This window comes from Struthio camelus, chromosome 3, assembly GCF_040807025.1.
Source record: "Struthio camelus isolate bStrCam1 chromosome 3, bStrCam1.hap1, whole genome shotgun sequence".
NCBI lineage: Eukaryota > Metazoa > Chordata > Aves > Struthioniformes > Struthionidae > Struthio > Struthio camelus.
This window is the reverse complement of record NC_090944.1, coordinates 76355030-76375056: the sequence shown is the minus strand read 5'-3', so window position 1 is coordinate 76375056 and position 20027 is coordinate 76355030. Positions and strand designations below refer to the sequence as shown.

Sequence of the window (20027 nt, the reverse complement as noted above, 5' to 3'; positions counted from 1 at the left end):
ATGTTTATGGCACTACTCAAATATTTTTCATAGTTACTTTACATCAAAGGTGCATGCCTATATTAAAAGCAGAAAAAAAACCCTGGCAATTTCTAGCATGTGAATTTTTACAACTATTTCCATCAATCCTCAGGTCTGTTGTCTTTTAAGATTATGCCACTTTTTTCTCATAACCTCTGCCAAATCACAAGGTAATAAGATTAGGTTTAAAATTGTTTGATTAAAAAGTAATTAAGTCCTCAACATTGTAACATCATGCATTGTCTGCAACCAGAGGAAAATAACTTTACAGAAAGAGGACAGGGGAAGAAGTGAAAATGCGTTTGAAATATGTGTATCTACAGGAGTAAAGTTTGCATTAACAAAAACGCACAGTAACAATATCCAGTAGCGTGTCTCTGTGGTCTCAGATTTTAACTAAATTCAGGCATTTATTCTACCACATTAAAAGTCACCGAAATTGCCAAAGAGCACAGCAAAATACAATTTTAATATGCTCTACCTTAGCACTTTTTTTTTTATTTTTATTTTCAAACTTCTAGTCAAGATCAAAACGCAAGTAAACAATCCTGACTATATTAAGAAGTCTTAAATCTAAAGAAGCCCATTTTACAGATGGGTTAATTAAGACAAAGTAGATGATTTCACCAAACGACCAAATCACTGTTAGAACTTGCAACTCCAAGTTTTCATACCTGTATGAAGACTGGTATATCTACTGTTCTACAGTTTCTTTAGTGAGGCCCATATTTAATCAGTTAACAGAAACTATAACTTCTGTGAAGCATCAAATCTGATCCCATGGAGGGTAACAAACTTACCAAAGCTATTAATATGAAAATCAAGTTGATAACTCATGGAAATGAACCACCTCCTCCCCGAATAACATTTATATAATCTGAAAATTTTTAAGAGTCAATTTTTACACTTCATTTGAATTAAACCCTATCAACTGAGGCATACTTACCAGTTCTTCTTGTAATGGTGCCTTCTGGCAGAACGTGTCAAACCACAAGGGAAATAATTTGGGCTCTGGGGATCTCTGAACTGGCTTATTAAAAAATTAACTACTTCATGAAAACCTTGCCAAGAAATTGAGTAAATCAGAAAACATGGATCTTTGCATTGCTACTGATAACCTTCCAGTACCAGAGCTAACTTGTTACAGCCTATCAAGACATCACTACACTAAAGCATGTTTTGCAAGTGTACATTTCCTTAGAATTCACAATTTCTGATTATATTCTATTTCAAAATATATGACTATGTTTCAACAAATACTGCCCTCATCATTGAAATACGATACCAAATGATAGAGCAGATTACAGAAGATACTTTCACAACAAAATCGAGACATTTCAAGTTTCTTACATGTTTATTTTTTGTCCTTTGAGTTTAGTTGGTCTCTGAACTCCAAGAGTCGGGCACTTTGTTGGGCACTGATTGGCGATAAGACTCTCAGTGGAGTTAAGTTCCGCACATCATCCTGCAAATATTGTAGCCATATCGCTGCCAAGGAGCCCTTGATACTCAGGAGGGAAGTAAAATCTCTACTTTTGCTCTGTGGTCCACACCTGGCAGAGCTGAGATCTGTTAATTTTCTCAAATTACCTGAGAAGGTCTAAACATGTAGGCTATTACTCATCTTTAGTACTGTATTAAATCACAACAATCTCCCCTCTAGGTATGGAAAAACCACAAAGCAAATACAGACAGGGAAGAAAGGGAGGCAAATCAAAACAAGAGGAAAGGACAAGATCAGGAGGTAGCCTTTTAAGGACAAACTGTACCTTACGCAGTTATTTACGCAGTTTCATAATATGTTTTCCAGAAAGAGCTCCCCCTACTATAAGTTTTAATCATCTAATAAATTTGACATTTTTTAAGAGCACATTAGTCCCAAGGGTAAGAAGGTATGCTCTTCCCCATTTTCAGAATGTTGTCGACTTTTTTCTTCCCCCTTAGAGCTAAATTTAAATAGTTTCTGCTTTCGTTTCCTCAACTAGCTTAACTTTCTCCTGTGCTGTAACTTGCATTTTTTTCACAGTTTGCAGCCAAAACATTTTTGACACTCTACTGCTCCTCTCCATTTAAGATACCTTAACTATCTTCCTGTAATCTTTTGCCTTAAGCTCAAGCTTCTTCCTTGTCTCTTTCAAGGTGCTACAGAAAACCTGTTGCAGCTAACACCTTACTGCAGTCACTGATGCACTCTCAGGGTTCCTGGTGGGAGTCTCAGTATTTCTTCCATTTTCTCCTGCAGTCATTTTCATGCCCTCTCCCATTACCACGAGAGTGAAATTTGTTTTTCTCCACTGGCACATGCCTTTACTCTCTTTCAAATTTTTTCTGATGCTCTTATTTACAAAGTTCGTATCCTGAGATCTTTTAGGGCATTACACTCAGAACCATCTCTATGACCAGACTGTAAATTCCTTATGTAGAGGAAATGTTCCAATGCTCTTGTAACGCAAAAAGATCTCTGCTGCCAACATTACATTAATTCCTTTCTTGCTGATAGCGAAATGTTGGATGTAAATGCATGTTGTCTTCAGTTCTGCTGTGACTCTACTTGTGCACTGAAAGGTGACAACACAGGAAGAAAGAACAGACACGTTGCTGCTTTGCCTGGTACCAAATTGGTTAAAATTGTAAAATGTAAAGAATATAGAAATTCTGAGGTGATTGTACAAAACAACTGCTGCCAACATCAGGATGCACCAGTGGTTTAGAAACTTAGCATAAAACGTCAAGTTTCCAAAATCCAGATATCCAGGCTCAGGGTCTAATTCCATAAACTACAGAACAAAGAACATTTTAAAAAGCAGCAAGAATCATATTTTGTAAGTGAGGGCACCTTGCAGTCTCAGTCAGAGAATTACCACAACAGAAACTGTGACCTTTTGTAACTAAAACTTCCTCTAAAATTTATGTTTCTTTGTTTGTTTGTTTTTAAATCAGGCTCCTATTTATTTTACTGCGGATATGAAAAGGGAGGAAAGCAAACTTATTTGGAATACTGCACAATTAAAAGCTAACCTTTGGCACCATATTAGTGCATTTAATGTTTAGCACTAAATCCAACATTTGTCAGCAGTGCCTATACATTCCTATCTGACACTTTTCCAATACTTGTAAACAATGTACTAACTGTATTTTTTGGATGGCATTCTTATGGCTCACCATTTAATTTACATGAGTTATGTTATAAACAAACATACTCTTCCCCCTTGCCCCCTCCTCCCGCCCCCAAAATCCTACCTCACACAGTAAGTTTCTTTATTGTTAATGTCTGGTAGACAATATAGGACCTAGTACTTACAATCACATCTTGGAATACAATCACGCTTAAGTCTGTGGCTTTGAAACTTCACCTACACTGGATATCTGTTAAAAATTCCTCCTGAAATGACTGGAACAATTCTAAAGGAACACCTCCAGTACTAGCAAATCCAATTGGAACACTTCCAAAAAAATCTCCACCGTTGCATATGGAAGGGGCAAGATACCGTCCAAAACATTATACAGGAATTCTGAAGTATAGTGTGGAACTTTCCCTGCAGACAGGTGAAAGTATAGAGAACTGTAAAAATACTAAATAATTCCAAAGCCTTATAAATAACAAACATTGAACAGATTTACTAAAATATCTTACATAAATAGCAAAATTGAACATGGATTATCTGACAGAAAACTTTTCTTTTTCCTTTTTTAAACACTGAAGTAGATTGATAACTCGTAATAAAAAAGAGAAAGGCCAACAAACATGTAAGCGGAGAAGAGTTGTCAACTGAGGTGTGCAACAAGAAATGCCAAGTTCCTGCTATAACCATATGTGTTGGGAATTGGTTTAAGAGGGAGCTATAGGTGGATGCTTTATCATCCAGAGGGGCTGTAAAATCAATCAGTCAGCACTTAAGGCCCACACAGTATTTAGCAATGGGGCCATAAATTCCAGTGTCTGCCACGAATTCCAATTTAGAATATTTACAGGATATTTATTTACATTTTCCTGACTGTTCTGCAACATTGATTTGAAGTTCCGGGTTATCTGACACTCTTAAGTTGTCCCAAAAATGGCTGCACTTAATGGAATTTGAAATGTTTTGCTATTTACAGTTTGCTTCAGGCACTGGTTTAGATGACAAATATTCAAAAAGAAAGTGTTTATTCACAGAGCAAAATATTACAAACACTGGGTCTTTTCTCCAAGCTGAATCAACTGCAACAAATACTTTAAACTATGTAACCTAGAACTCTAAGCAAAGTCGAACAGAATGGCACAAATTGTTTCGGCATCCATAGAAAACCTAAGGAATTACGTCGCATGAAATGCTAGGAGCTTAAAGAGCTGGCTTCAAACATGGCATGGTGAACTGTTTCATAAAACTACTAATTAAAAAATATGATCAGGACAAAATAATTTTACGCAAAAAAAATTCTTCAATATGCTAATTCAGACATCATGGCCTGGAGGTTAGCACTGGGGTATCTTTAATTTTCTAGAGTTCATGAGAATTTCATATGGCAAATTCTCTAAAAAATTCATTTTCAGAAAGAACACCCTGATAGCTTCTCCATGAAATTCTTAAACTTCTGTATAAGGATTTTCATCTCCATTCCATTCAGTGACAGTTGTTTTATTTTTTCTAGACACAGGAAAATTACACATCTGTAAGTGTTCACTCAAACTGCTTATGGCTTTTTCACTGATGATTCTCTGGTTTTCTAGAGGTTGAACATAAACATGACCAACAGACAATCTGTTATACTCTTTAAGAAATACTTAAATTTAGTTTGCAGCCTTCTTATTTACTTATCACATCACTTAATCACCAAGAAAAAAAAACAATTGTAATTGAAAAGCTTCTAATTGATACAGTTAATATCACATCTTGCTTTTTTTTTTTTGTGTAATACAAAAGCCCATAAGTTCTTTTAATTATTTTATAAATAGAAACAGCAAAATTGACCTTTCTCCTTCAGGTATTGGGGACTGAAACTCCACAAAGGAAAGGAAGTCATGATTTTTATAGCAATGCAATATAAATTTCTACATGGAGGAACGTCCTCCACCCTCCTCTTACCCGAAAAGCAGCTTTTCAAATCACCGTACAACCCCACAATAATATAAATGGAAGAATTTACAGTAAATCAGTTTGATGCTGAAGCTAACTGAAGGATTTAACTTGTACGAAGCACTGTATAAAACACAGGTTCACTGCCCAAGGTTATAGAGCATTACTGTCCAAAATGTTTAAAATTCTTAACTTCCTAAACCAATGCAAATCTAATTCAAACTACTGTCCAGATTAGCATACGTTCCCACAGCATAAAACAAAACAAAAATAATACTAGATCTCTTTTATCTATTAAATGTTGCTCAGCTAAAATGTACTATGATAGATTAATACATTTCATACTAACCTTTTCAAACTTGCTGTTAAACAGATTCTGCTCTCTTAACAGGATATGAACAGGTGATTTTAATGCATCGTTATATGTTTGTTTGGTTTTCTTTTCCTCCTCTTTTTGCATTAAATATCAGGTATATTTTAGTCACTGGAAAACAGTGCAGCTATAAAAGATACATACATTTCATCTGGAGACTTGGAATGAAAGACATACCAGATAACCTGATGTTAAAATATATTACACAAATCAGACATGCTTTAGGATATACTCATTAGTTCACACTAGTAAAAAGGCTTGCCTTTTTTTTTTTTTTTTTTTTTTTTAAAAACAGCATGGATCGATTTTTAACAACCAAGAGCTCTATAATTGCAGGGATAGACCTTATAAAGACCCGAAATTCTGTTTCCAAGACACTTTAATTCCGACGCCCAAAAAGTCTCCACAACAAAGCAGGCAGGGAAGAATGCCGGCTGGAAATACCAAGCTCTATGACACTAGTACTAGAGATGAACCTACGCTACAATAATGGTTGAAGAACTGCTCTATGATTCAGCCTATTAAAGAGATGGAACAACTATGAAGTAAATCTCCCTGAAAGTTCATATAATCTAGAATCTCTCTTCTAGTTTCAGGATCATCTCTGATTAATATCAGTATTTCCTCTTAACTACCCATACATATACAAAATTTTAAACGTTCATGCAAAAGGAGCAAGACTGGTATACTGGTACGCTGCAGTCCACAGCATTGTGGGGAACAGGGTCAGAACACCATCAAAATGACTCCACCTGAAGTATCAAGAGATGGATTTCCAGCATATTTTAAAACTAAACATAAATGTTGACTTGGATCTCAGATGATACCCAAATAATTTACACACTGAAATAAATTCTTTCCATTGTGGATCTGTCAGTCCTCTCACGTGCTCTCATTTCAGAAGGAAAGCTCTAATCTTAGTTACCATTTTAAAGCTATTATACTTATTAAATATTTGTTCAAAATAATAAAAACAGACTCAGAATTTTAACAGAACACTCTTCTGTTCATGGTTTTACAGATTCAGCATTTTCCCTCTCCAGTAGTCTAAATATTGCAACGTGAATTCTAACTCTTGAGCAGTGTTCACAGTACATTCTTCAATTTTTGCTTATATCAATCCACTGCATCCATATATTTCTAGTTCCACTGAGTGGAAAATGAAAACTGTTTGAGATTCCTACTGTACCATTAATTGGTAATGTGACACTGAAACAGTGATTTCACTGTCATGGGCAATGGGATTAAGAACTTTTGTGTAACTCCATTCCCCTAACAGGTACAATAATAAACTGTTAGTTCTTTAGGCAAAAGACACAAATCTGTTGGACAAAGGCTTCATTCTCTGCCTGTAATCAGTAACTTGAGGGCCTTCTGTAGATTCTGAACAGCAGTGCTCACATCTTCATACTGCAAAGCACTGCCAGCATATTTGCAATATTTCTGAGCTCTGGCAAAGTCCTCTGGAGTCAAACGGACTTCCCCTGCAAAAACACAATTATTACAAAGTTATAATAAAGGAACTCTGACTGAGTTGTCATCTCAGATCATTTATATGTTTTTGACTTATATTTGCAGTAGTATTACAAAGATCAGGCTACGTTGTTTCTTCTGTTAATTCTTCTTTCCATTCAGGTAATGCTCAACGACTTTGCTGCTGCCATTTGAAAAATATAAGAGAACCTTTCAAAACACTAGTATTTATATACAGTGCCTTTCATGAGTAAGCCAATACCTTTGAGAAAGATCTGGTCTTCATCTAATGCAGCAAAGGAGAGCTTTTTAGGCACAATAAGTTAGCTGTAATCATGTTACAGCCTGTAAGAAACAAGGACAGTGGTTTCTGTGCTGACTGTATAATTACTTTGCTCTCTCCTTCAGGAATAATATACTTGCAGTCAGAAACTGTTCCCTCTCAACTGGAATAACTTTTCAAGATGCGGAAACATTTCTCACTGCAGTCTTTTTACACATTTTGCATTGCTGTTTGATTCAATTAATGTTTATGTTTCCACTGTTTACACTGAATGAGTGGAAACAACATTAAACGTGCCCATTTTTGTAATACTGCAGAACACTAGCGAGAAAAATTCTCACAATAAAGTACAAAACAATTAATTGTCATTTATTAATTAAGAGTATTTTCTTAAGAAACGTCCAAACACTGAGAAATCTGTAGTGCTCACACACATGTATTCAGCTTTCTAAAAGGCCATTAGGGACTTAGACCCTAAGTGGCAGAATGTTTGGTATGAGAACAGTGTCACTGATGTGCACATAACAAAGTACGGTTACGCTAATGCCCCTCTCCCCCTCCTCAACTCTTGAGGAGTCTGGAGGCTAATCCCATGCCTTTCCAAAAACCTACCTGCAAATTCTAAACCCTTTACTCATGTTTTCCTCAGCACAAATTGTAAAGGATAGATTCTTATGAACATATTTGAATAATGATACATAATACTAAAAATTAAAACACATTTATTCAGTAGGTATCCTACAAAGCATTTATAAGCAATAAACAATTTCACAGATTAAGAACAAATGCATTTTTAAATACACCACAGATTTTAATATAAAATCGGTTAAACAAAAGCCGAGCTATCTAAGCTTAGCTTTATAACTTTTACAAAGTACATGAAGATACCTAAGTGCATTTTATTTGGTACAATTTTGGTTAGCTGGATCACTTTCTTTTAAAATAAAACTCTCTTGCTAGCAATACTGTGAGAACATTCACTAAAGCATCTCAGTTCTTATCAGAAAATGTCTATTCTATTTGCTTTTCCTTTTCCCTATCTTATTATTTAACAACAGTTTTTGAACAAATAAAATGGAAAGCACGTGAAACTACATTGGTTTGCTAGTTTTCAAAACAACCATAACCAGTAATAAGCAGGAGGGTAAGTGCTCTTAAGATTAATTTTACCCATTTTTAAATAGCTGTTGAATATTGAGGCACATGACAATTCAGTGAAATCATTATCACTGCAGCGTATATTAGTTTACTGTTGAATCTGCAAAGCCACATTAAGTCTCTCAAAACACATATACACAAGTAAATACGTGTGTGAGTGCATGCATAAACACAAGTGTACACTTAGGGTATTTTGTAACCTAAACAAAGTCACAGGCTAAAAGCAGCTGGGGACAATTTACAACCACAGTACTGAACATATCTAAGAAATTAAAAAGAACAAGTTCCCCTCAAAGTTGCTTTATATTACGATGCCAAAAGAAACTAGAAAATCATTCTTTAAAAAACGGTCAAGGCATCAGTCCAGTATTCAACTAATTTTTTGGAAGGAAGCCTAAACTCACCATTCTAATCTTATTTTTACAGTATGAGCTCCATTAATGTTTTGCTGGCATAAAGCCTTATTTATTATGAAATCTACTTCAGATGCTATTATGACATAACTTAAGGGGAAAAAAGTTAACTAGTTCAGACTTATAAATTGAAGGGTGTCAATGTCTTGATGCGCTGAGTGGCCTCAGCTCCCACTGAAGTCAGCACATCACAATGGACAAACAGAACAGAAATAAAACAGCCTTGCGTTCTTACGTTTTCAAAATACCATGGAACTTAAAGATGACATCTATACTTACATCAAAGTTACCACCCTAAAAGCCTGCCTATTTAAGTAACTAATTTAAACTTACACATTCTAAGGGCTAAGCTCTGAAATACCAAAAATATTGAGATAGGAAAAAGTACACTCTACTTATCCTGAAAAAAAAGCTGTTTCTGTGTTAATTCAAAACTACTAGCACACTAGTTATATTTATCACTGAAATGTGACAGACGTGGAATCCATAATTAATGTCAATAAGCATAATTCCTTTAGTTTAAAAGGGGAACACAGAGTGAAAACTGAAAGCCAATTTGACTAGAGCTGTTGAAAGTCACGGTGAGAAAGAAAAGCAGTTTCAGAATGAAAATAATGGTACTGATATCCATTTCTATTCAGATGCTTTTTCCTTGTTATGAAATTGCCCAAGTGCAAGGGCAATTTCATTAAGAATATTTCAGTGAAATCACTGAAACATGGTGCATACAAACAGTGATGGCAAACAGAATTTTTAGCAATGCTAATTACTAAATGTACTACTTTTTAAAAGTATTAAGTGCTACTTTAAATGACTTTTAAAAAACAGATGATCTTTGGTCCCATTAAAACAGTTAAGATATTCAGAATGTAAATCCTCAAAGATTTCTTAAGATCATAAAAACATGTAAAATGTCACATTGTTATTTCTACTTTATGTGTGGAAAATCAAATATTATTATACACACAACTAGAATGGAGAAATGGTTTCTCTATATTATGCCACCTGTGGAGGGAAGCAGAAGGGAATTTACGAAAGTTTTATAAAAGCTCCATGTAACACAGCCATGAATGCCTTTAGTGTTGGCAAAATCTAGGGGTAATAAATTTTTTAAACAAACTACGCCAGAGAACTGCATGCACATACTATACACAGTTGCCACACAGCTCCACGCTCTTTTAGTAGTGACATTAACCAATATGGGAAAGGCTTTGAATTGTTTAAGTTTTGACACTTTCAAAAGCTGAAGTTAAACACTGAAACCTGTTCCTATAGGACAGGACAAGTATTGAATGCGTCACACTGACTAAAATCAAAGGAATGCTGTTACTTTAACTTCATTTTCTTTCAGGAATATATTCCACTCTTTCCCACCAAAAGTTACTCTCCCATCACAGCATTAAACAAATTGCTTCCCTCATGTTATGGGAAGGAAAGAAAATATATAATTTATTTTAAAAATATACATTTGATCTGACTACCACAAACAGCCTTGCAGAAATATGTGGAATATCCTGTTTGGCTGTGTCTATACTAGTACATTAAACAGTGCCAGGTAATGTGCCTCAGCACTGGAACTTGACTGTCTACACAGTCAAATTGCTGGAACTGACTCCAATATGGTTTTGGCCTATGCTAACGAGCACTTTCCCAAACAATTCCTGGGCATGATTTGTGGTTAGAGCAGGCTAGAGACCATTCAGTACTGGTAGCCTTCATGAACTACCTTGTTTAGGAGGTTTAAAAGTTTAATAGTATTGATGTGAATGGTTCTGTGCCAGCTGTTTTCAATATCAAATATTTACAGGCAGGTTTAATTTATTAGTATAGACATAGGCATTGCGTCCAAATCGTGAAGCAAGTGTACTTTTGCACTGTGCTAGCTCTATAGATCGACTGAAGGGCAACACCACTCCCTTCCTCCCTCCCAAAGAAAACCACATTTCCATAGGAATGGTGCACACCAAAGCCTTAACCTCAACGTGCAGCCAAGACCTAGCCAAAATACATACTGGGACTCAGGAACCGAGGAGGGCTCCTAGGTCCCACAGTTTAATACTCGGAGCACAGTACCGGTGCACGTAAAAAGGAACTTCTCAACAGGAGGTAGAGAAAAATGATTTCGCCTGCTACTCTTACATGGCTAGGTAAGGGAGGATGTTTTGGGTAATGGTCAAGCATGCTTGGCAAGAATACAGAACGGTCACAGGCAAGGACAAACACTTTCCTTCCCTCTCAAACTTCTTAATTCTAAGCATGCAAAAAAATTGTATTTTACTGTATCTCTGCTGACTGACACGTCCCTTATGCCCTCTCAAACTCCGACATAGTTGAGAGCATTTTTTCTAAAGCTTTCACAACCAAGGATCCGCATGAGCCACGTTGCCTTCCACTTTTGCAAAACATCCTAATGATAAGGTAACACCTTGTAACGCTGTTAGAAGATCCACATTTGTAGTAAGAGGAGACACAGGGAGGAAGAACGCAGGCATGCAAATACTCAGGTTAGATTGAAATAGAGAGTCATCGCTATGCTGGCAAAAGGTCTTAACCTCTTAACTACAGGATATCAGTTATTATGAATTGTTACACATGCAGGGTTATCTTAATTCATTCATTTCAATATTATTTAATTTACATATTTATTTAATCAGGTTATTACAAGTAAATGACTGGAGGGAGCAATGCGCTGATACTCCCCAGATACCAAATAATGGAACTTCTATTACCTAATAAGTAAAGTTTGATTCAAAATTTTGACATTTTTGGACAGTTAGAGTTAAATAAGTAAACCAATAAACATAGACAACTAGAAATTTCAGAGTAGTTATCCAAAAACCTATTTGAATGACTGTCCAGAGGATTGCAGTAAGCTGATTATACAGATATGAAAGCTTTGCTGTCAAACAGTAGAAAAATCTGTTTTCCAAATAGCAGTTACCACGTGCAAGCTTATGTAATGCATTCAGCCATTCTGGTTAAGGAGTTACCAAAACCCTTATAACCCTTATAGCCCCAAGAACTCCAACACAAATGCCAAGACTAAACTGTTCAGCTAAAAGTCTGAGGTACTGCTCTCAAAGACTTAAATGTAACAAGAGACATTATATCAATGTCAAATAAACTGTAGGATGTGCCTTTTGCTCTTAACAGAATATTAAAGGTGAATATATCTTTACCAAAGGTAAATTTTGTTTTTTTCTGCAATCTTTTAAAGACCTTTTCTATGAAAGTGACTTTTTTAATATAAAGATGGACACACCCTTAATTATTTCGTTGACAACACACACAAATCAAGCTGAAACACTGAATTCCAGTTATAGCATTCCTCTTATTAAGCAGAAGGCTTTTTCGGGTAAACTAGTATTTTAACATAAACACCCCCTCTAATAACATGATAAGTTAAAATATCTACTAACCAAACATTTTAAAGTCACAATATACAAGAATATACCTATCCAAACTCAGTGGTCACAACAGGCCAATATTTGACTGTACCTAGTACTGGCACTCAGAACACCAATTAAGTATACTACCAGTTTTCCCTGACGAGGATAAATAGCAGGAGAGAATATGAACAGTTTTCATACCAAGACTTATAAACTTTCCCCTCACTCAACATCCGGGTTATATTGCCCACAAAAATCTAACTCTTATAATAAAACATATGTAACCTACCTTTTTATTATCTCTATTCCATGGACAGAACAACTCTTGGGAAACAGTTAATGATTTGTCCTAATGCACATCACTGTTCACACTAGAATTTAGGATGACTCCAGCTCTTATAGTCAGTCACTATTTCTTCACAGGCCATGATTTCTCTAAGGTTAGCATTTATGTGTGCAGTTCAAAGAATGAGAAATATGCAAATAAACATAATGTGCTATTAGGTTATCGCTGACTCTAACATCAAAGACAGAGGGCATCTAAAAAAAAAAGCCTTGATTAAAGAGTAAGTGAAAATGATATCATTAGTAGTGTTTTATTATATTATTTCACTTAATATAGGTATTATTTATAATCAACATGCACTCCTGGCATACAACATAACTCGTATGCTGCAACAGAAACAGGAATATCTTTCTTTATTATTTCAAGAAGTAGATAAATAACATTACTTCTGGAGAATAAGTATGTAAGTAAAGGCAATGTGTGAAAACAAGAAATTAGAAGAGAAAAACAGAATATAGAAATAGAATATATAGAATAGAATATAGAAAGGCCATCACCAATATTACCATTCTGTAATATAAGCTTTTCTGAGGACAACATAACAAGTCTAACACAACGCTAGTGCATTAGCTCAAAACCAAGTCAGATAAGCAACACTAATCACACACTATAGCAAAGCTTTCAGAACCTATTAAACTCCTAGCAACACAATGTTTAGATGATGTCCATTCTTTTTAAAATTTGTGAATCAGCAACATTTTGATAACAGTTACACATTTCTCAAATTTCTTAAGTGCTGTAAATCATGGGGGGAGGACGGGGATGGGGACACGGGACACCCATACACAAAGTAAACGCCATCACTTTACCTGCAGACTGAGCACTGTAAAGGGAAGGATCTACTAGAGGAATACTCTGTGGAGAAGGCTGAATGGTATTACTTGTCACACCTGAAAATCAATACAAACAAAAAAAAAAACTGGGTTATTTTTATTTACGGACTTTAAAAGTAAGTAGCTGACAAACTTAAACAAACAAAAAGAACAGTACAGCTAAACTGAATGACTCAATGTTTTGTTTTTTTGTGTTTTTTTTTGTTTTTTGTTTTTTAAACTTAAACAGCTCATAGCTTCCCAAGTCTGAAAATCTGGAACAAACACTCTTAAAAAAATCCACTGCAAGACTACAAACTTTTTATGAAATACTATCCAAGAAATGACAGGCTATTATTTACTTTATCAGTACTGCAATTCACAGCAAATTTTTTTCAAGCATAGAAAAATTTAAGAAAATACAGGTCCAAAAACATTGGTTACTCTAGAGTATTGAGGAAAACATGGAGGAAGAGAAAAGTGATTTTTTAAATTCAGACTTTAAATTCTGCCTCTTAATATCAGAGGGAGGCTATATTGCTTTATTTTTAAAGCATCATGCTTGACATTTCATGCTAGCAAGTAATCTCCTTCCTAATTCCTTCAAAAACAATTAGTGACAATTAGAAATGCTAGCTAGCTTTAAAAGGGAAATAGCAATGCTAGAGAAAACAGCATATTTTGCTGTGAAGCATTCCTGTATCTATGTTTGCATTTTAGATATTATCACTGGATTTTATCCAGAACTATGCATATTTTTGCAGTATGTCCAGAACATAGTAGATTAGCATACAGTTATTTCTAGAAAATCTGCTATGTAGGGAAATGATGAAATACCTTTCCTAGGATATCTGTTATTTCATGGAATTACTGGTGGGGTTAAAACTATGTAATGCAAAGAATTCACGCATGCCAGCAGGCTACACACTCTAGTTTTCTGATCTGGCAAATACAAAGTGTACATATTTACTTAGGCTGAATTTAAAAACCAAAAAGCCTGCCTATCTTAAGGACTTCCCATTGATAAAGCTGAAAAAGAGCATCCTGAACTTTTCATAATGTGAAGTATTCTTAAAATGAGAAATTTGAAAAAAAAAGCTCCACTTCATACAAAAATACATCTACAGCAATCAAACATCACCGGGACTGGAAAGGGGACTTTCGTTTTTTAGACTTAACTGTAATTACGGTTAACAGGAGATGGAAAAATTACTTGTCCACAAATCAGCTAAATACAACTTGTTTTTTTATACAGCAACTGGGAAGAATATTTGATTTTAGTCCAAAAACGACAGAGAACGAGAAAGCTGTAGGAGCCAATATGTTTAGTAAGGACAAAATATCCATTACTATTATTATTTGAGGTCAATCACACTAAAGTACTAGCATGGGAAAAAGAGCATAAACCAAACAGAAGAAAGATATGAATAGTGCATTGAGCATGCTCATTATAGGGTCGTTATAACCGTTTCAACACTATGTTTGGTATGTTCCCACATAAAGAACAGGGGCCCATCTGCACAGGGGAGGCTAAATATGAAATGAAATCATACGATCTCATCAGCTGATAAATGGTGCTTCATAGCACTTACATTGTAACGCATTCCTCTTTAGGAGAAAAAAATCTTGTCTGCAGGAAAACTCTTTCCTTTAGTCCGTATATGCTTTCTGGTAAGCATTCCAAAATATAAATTATGTATTTTAAAAATGTAAGACCATTTTTATAATGTTAATTTATAAGGCTGCTTCTGCCACAGAGCATAAATACTGTTTTACTCTACAGGTAGTAGAAAGAAGGCTATTTTGGAATTTTCCTCTCCATAAAGGTATGTACTTTTTGGATAGAAGTGTGACATACCTGTGTTATGAGGTACTTCAGCCGGAGTGTTGGCTGGGGCATGGGCACCTGGTGGTATATGTATGCCAGTGTAATTACTAGTTGGTATGTTGTTTGCTTCATAGGTAGATGACGATGATGGTTGAGCTGTTCCGCTATGGAGAGAAGATGAGCCTGCTTCTTCTTTTTCGGCATCTGCTATGACGACACAAAACAGGAATTATTAACTCCCTTCTTTACAAACATTTCAAAACTCAGGCTTTTAAAAAACTCCTTTCTGTTTTTGTAAGTAGAAAAGTTGCCACCACAACATGACTTAAACCACTTACTGCTGATTTGATGAAGTAAAAAAACAACATAACACCTGATAAATATTGATAAGCTCACACACACTTTCAAAGATCTATTTTGTTAAAATTGAAAGATCATCTCCGTACTAGTCTGAATATAAAATAATGTGACTAATTAGTGTAATCCCTTATAGTTCCATGTCTACATTAACAGCGTTTGAACAAGATATTATAAACATGCAGCAATCTGCATTTTAATATGTATATGACCCTGAATAGGGAAAACTGAATGGCATTTAAAGCATTCATAAAAAGGAATAGAGCGCCAACCCTTCTACCCTGTATCGATTAACCAAACCACATACAAATAATAAAAAAGGAGCTTTGAGAAAGTAATACCAAACAAAAACACTAAGATAACTAAATGCTGCTTAGCTGAGCTGTAACTGTATTTAGAATACTCAGAGTACCTAGTACACTACACAAATATTAACGTTCAGTCTATCCTACAGCGTGTGCAAATACCATGTTTTTAAGGTTCTGGTCCAGTCTACTCCATAGTGCTTTGCAGACCCCAAGAGGAATGCTCCGGTCTTACTATCCTAATGACCCAGCTAATTTAAAAAGTGATTCATTTCTGCTCCTAAATCTGTGTTAAATCCAAATAAATAAAGCTAATTTTAATTTGCTATACATGTATCCATCTGTATCAACGATGTCAGGTGGAACAAGCATAGTTTTGGGAAGAGACTTTCCTAATTGTGAGTGCTTGAAAGGGAACAAAAAGGAATACAGAAGCACAAAATCTGCATGTGTCTAGAGCTGGCAAAAGTGAGGTCTTTTCTTTATGAAATCCATACTGACCTTCAGTTATGTATTATGCAAATACTTCTACAGCCCGAGAATAAAACACTCTACCATTATAAATATTAGAAACTTTACCTATTTAAGGTCTCACATCCTCCCCTCCAAATCAGAGACTACCTTTGGTAAAAATAATTAAATACATTCTAATTCACAATGCTCTTTACTTCAATAAAAGGCTAGAATGAAAAGAAGAAAAGTGGACAATATTATCATTAGGCTAAGGTCACATTTACTGAACTTTAATAAACACACAATTAAATAATAAGCTTTTGTTTTATATTGCAAAGTTGCAATAGTTCATCTTCACTTATAACGTCCTAATACTAATAACAAAATCCCCAGATCCACAAAGCAATACCAAGGACTTTTGTTTAAAAGTGTTAAAAAGGTGAAGAAACCTAGAATCAAAATTCCATCAGGAGTGCAAAGTACCGCCACCAAAATTTAACAGCAAAACACAGAATATGGTAAAATTTCTGTCTTACTCTTGTAAAAATTACTTTCAATTGCTGCATCCTGTAATTCATTCTGGAGTTTTATTTAGCTGTTTCTGACATATACAGACAAACATCTGGCAGATTTCTGGAAGGCAAAAGATATCTTCAGGTGCCAGATTTTCCCTCTGTGGTATTTTTGCTAGTGATTCATACTGTAATATCATCTAACATGGATGTAAGTGAAATTAAAGTGTTAAAACTGGTTAAAAAAAAAGTGAGATTCAAAAGTGAACACCAGATATGCTACTTTTCAAACAATAAAGTAATGATGGGAATAAGCCACTGGTAGCATGCTTTCCATGTTCAGTGTCTGACTGGAGCTAGTATTTTGGTGAAAGATGTTGTAAAAATGGCTAAGCCACTTTTGACAACGAGGGAGTGAGGAAAATCTGCTTTCACTGTACTTAATATCTCAGTTAGTAGAATTTACCTTTAAGTACTTGCACAGACGCAAATCTTTAATATACTTCTTCCTTTATTCTGCCCTCACAGCCACCTGATGCCCTAGTCTTGCTCTTCAGTCCCACTCTGATTTCTCAGTCTCTGTGTCAGGATTTCATATCCCGGACATAAACCCCTTGCCCCACACTTGTTCTTGTGCCAGTCTTGCACTACCTCCTGATCTTCTTTCCAAGATATTTCCAGATCTGGCTCCAAATTGCCTGACTGCATCAGTTCTCCATGTTCTCCAGTCACTCCTGCACAAGTGCACACGCTACCTGGCTCCAGTTTATTCCCACTATCTGCTAGTTTCCTTTTCCAGGCAAGCCTAATTTCAAGGCCAGTTCTTTTCCTCTTGGCTCTCTCTCCCAACTTACTCTCCTAACTCGGGCTTCGTCCCTCTGTCTGTCAATCTGGAAGCTTCTTCCTCCTCTTATGCCAAGCCAGTCTAGAGACTAAACAAGCTTCCTGCTCTTAATGCCAGTTTCCCATCCACAGCAGCTCAGAGCTATGACTGCAGAAGAGGAAAAACCCCTCCGCCTTAAGGATGCTCAGTGTACAGGGAACCTTTAGGGAGTTTGTTGGAATTTCACAGCTGAAGTCAAGTATGTGCAAACTGCAGTTTCTCAAATGCACAGAACTTGGGCCAATCTTCGGCAGATTTTCTTAGAGACAGGAAAAGCCCATCTCTGGCAAAAAAAAGGAAAGAAAAAACACCCAGTAATCTCCTGCCAACCTCTTTGTCCAAGTTTCAAGCCACCATAGAGATTTTCCATCTCTTTTTCTCCTTTCAGAAACAATTCAATCATTTTGACCAAAATTAATAATATGAAATAAAAAAAATCTGTACACAACATTGGCCATGGAAGATATAAACTCAAATGGTCAAAGTTTGACAATGCTATGAACAAGCTAAAAAAAGTGTTAAAGCCATTCTTAATAACAGTGCCCTTAGAGGCACATTCATAGAAGTGCAATATACTTTTAATCGGGTATATATATCACTTGGTTAAGCTCAACTGTTTGAGTCGCTCAACTTATTTCCTTAAGTGATAATTCAATTAGCAAATGTTAACTGCACTAAACATAAAAGTAGTTTTGCTTAAATTAACACTCGTTTATTAGGTGTTTCAAGTGCCCAAATGTCATCAAAGCGTAGTAAGTATTCTTTTTGCTAAGTAAACATTAAAAATGCTATTAATCAAAGATTAAAGTATTAGAACCACATTAAGATACGTGCTTGAAATATTCCTGCAGTTCTAGCAGCTTCTTAACAGTAGTGCTTGCAATTTTCTTAAGAATGCTGAAACATGCAAGGCTGCAAAACAGTTATACAATTGCTTCACAATCGGTTTCAGCTACAATTGAGTTTCTTTTCTTGTACCCTCATCACACTTTTGTGCTTAAATCTCAGCATAACGGATCCGTGTACTCTCTAGATTCTCCTCAGAGCTAGAGTAATCCAGACTTCTTTTGGGGGGGGAGAGGTGAGGGGGGTTAGTTGAAGGTAAGACTTTGTGGAGTAGGGCTGACACTTCCAACCTGGTAAGCAAATCTTTGTCCAAAGATCAAAACACATAATTCTTAAAGTTTAATGGCATTCCTTGTTAACCCTCTGGATTAAATCCATTAACCTTCTAGTAAAACTACAGGATGTCAGTGATTTTGAGATAAACTCTAACTCACAGAAACAAGCATTACCCAGACACGTGGGACTGGAACAAATCTCATAAGTTATCCTTTATGTCTTCACATGAGTTGTGCCAGAAGTTAGAAACATAACAGACGTTTGCTTAATTTATCAGAGAATTTTCAGCGAAAAGGATCCATTTTACAATGTTTTTTTTTAAATCAAGATCTAACATAAATCTTATTTCTATTAGTTTACTATATAGCAAGACACACAAACAGCACCTAACTTGAGCATTTACAGCCCTATAATTAACTTCAGCAAAATATCATTTTTAAATTAGCCTTAATAGTCACTTTTTTTTTTATTCTTACATGAGGTTTGGAACTCCATTGCAAACTATCGTGACAGCAAAATCCATGGATTAATTAGTTTGGTAAATACAATCAGTGAGTTTTCCATTCTGAAGTCAGGAGTCTTGAGATTTGAAACGATAACATAAGTAACTTAATCTGCATTACCACTACAAATGGGCACATGCTTTGCAAGAAAATATTGTACGCAATGTGCAAATGTTTTCCTAATATTATCGTGATCTCAATGTCTTTTTTACGTTACAAATTATTATGCTTTAGATACCACGGAAAAATAAGTAGTATTGAAAGGAAATGTACGGTCGGTCTAATGTAAGGAAGGGCTGATTATGATTTAACATCTGCAGTCCAGAGCACTAATCTGAAAACTAGCAAAATCTATTTTTAGGGAGTCTAGAGAATTAAAAAGCTAATGTATTTGCTTTCATCTATTAATTCTAATTTAAAATAACTTAATTTTCCTCATTCTGCTGAACTGTTTCTCTCTAGCTTGGGACATTGCTAACACATGCAGAATGCAAAGGTCTCTGGCAATACAGCTTATATATATATATATATATATATATATAGTTATATAAATATATGTTTCCCAACTTTAAGAAAGGAACGCAAAAACTTATTACCTCCTTGCACACTATTCATTATCCTAGTGGAGACGGTAGAGGTTTCATGGAAATTGTCAATATAGATGCAGAATACTTTTTGCAAAATAAGGGGTGACGTTTACTGTATTTTACAGCAACAACACCTTGCATATTTAGAAACT

The 20027-nt window shown here is 35.4% G+C and overlaps 1 protein-coding gene across 2 annotated transcripts in view; it reads right to left on the bottom strand.

The window, feature by feature from the left end:
- Positions 1 to 4147: 4147 nt before the first annotated feature.
- The window catches only part of VTA1 (vesicle trafficking 1), a 42938-nt gene continuing 27058 nt past the window's right edge, over positions 4148 to 20027 (bottom strand). The window contains exons 6-8 of one of the 2 annotated variants that reach the window (XM_068938518.1): positions 15184 to 15357; positions 13323 to 13403; positions 4148 to 6935 (exon numbers count right to left, since the gene is read on the bottom strand). In XM_068938518.1, the coding sequence (XP_068794619.1) occupies positions 6790 to 6935; positions 13323 to 13403; positions 15184 to 15357 (401 nt within the window). In that variant the 3' untranslated portion in view covers positions 4148 to 6789. Of the gene's footprint in view, positions 6936 to 13322; positions 13404 to 15183; positions 15361 to 20027 lie in introns of both variants that reach the window. The other variant, XM_068938517.1, reaches the window with a different exon arrangement.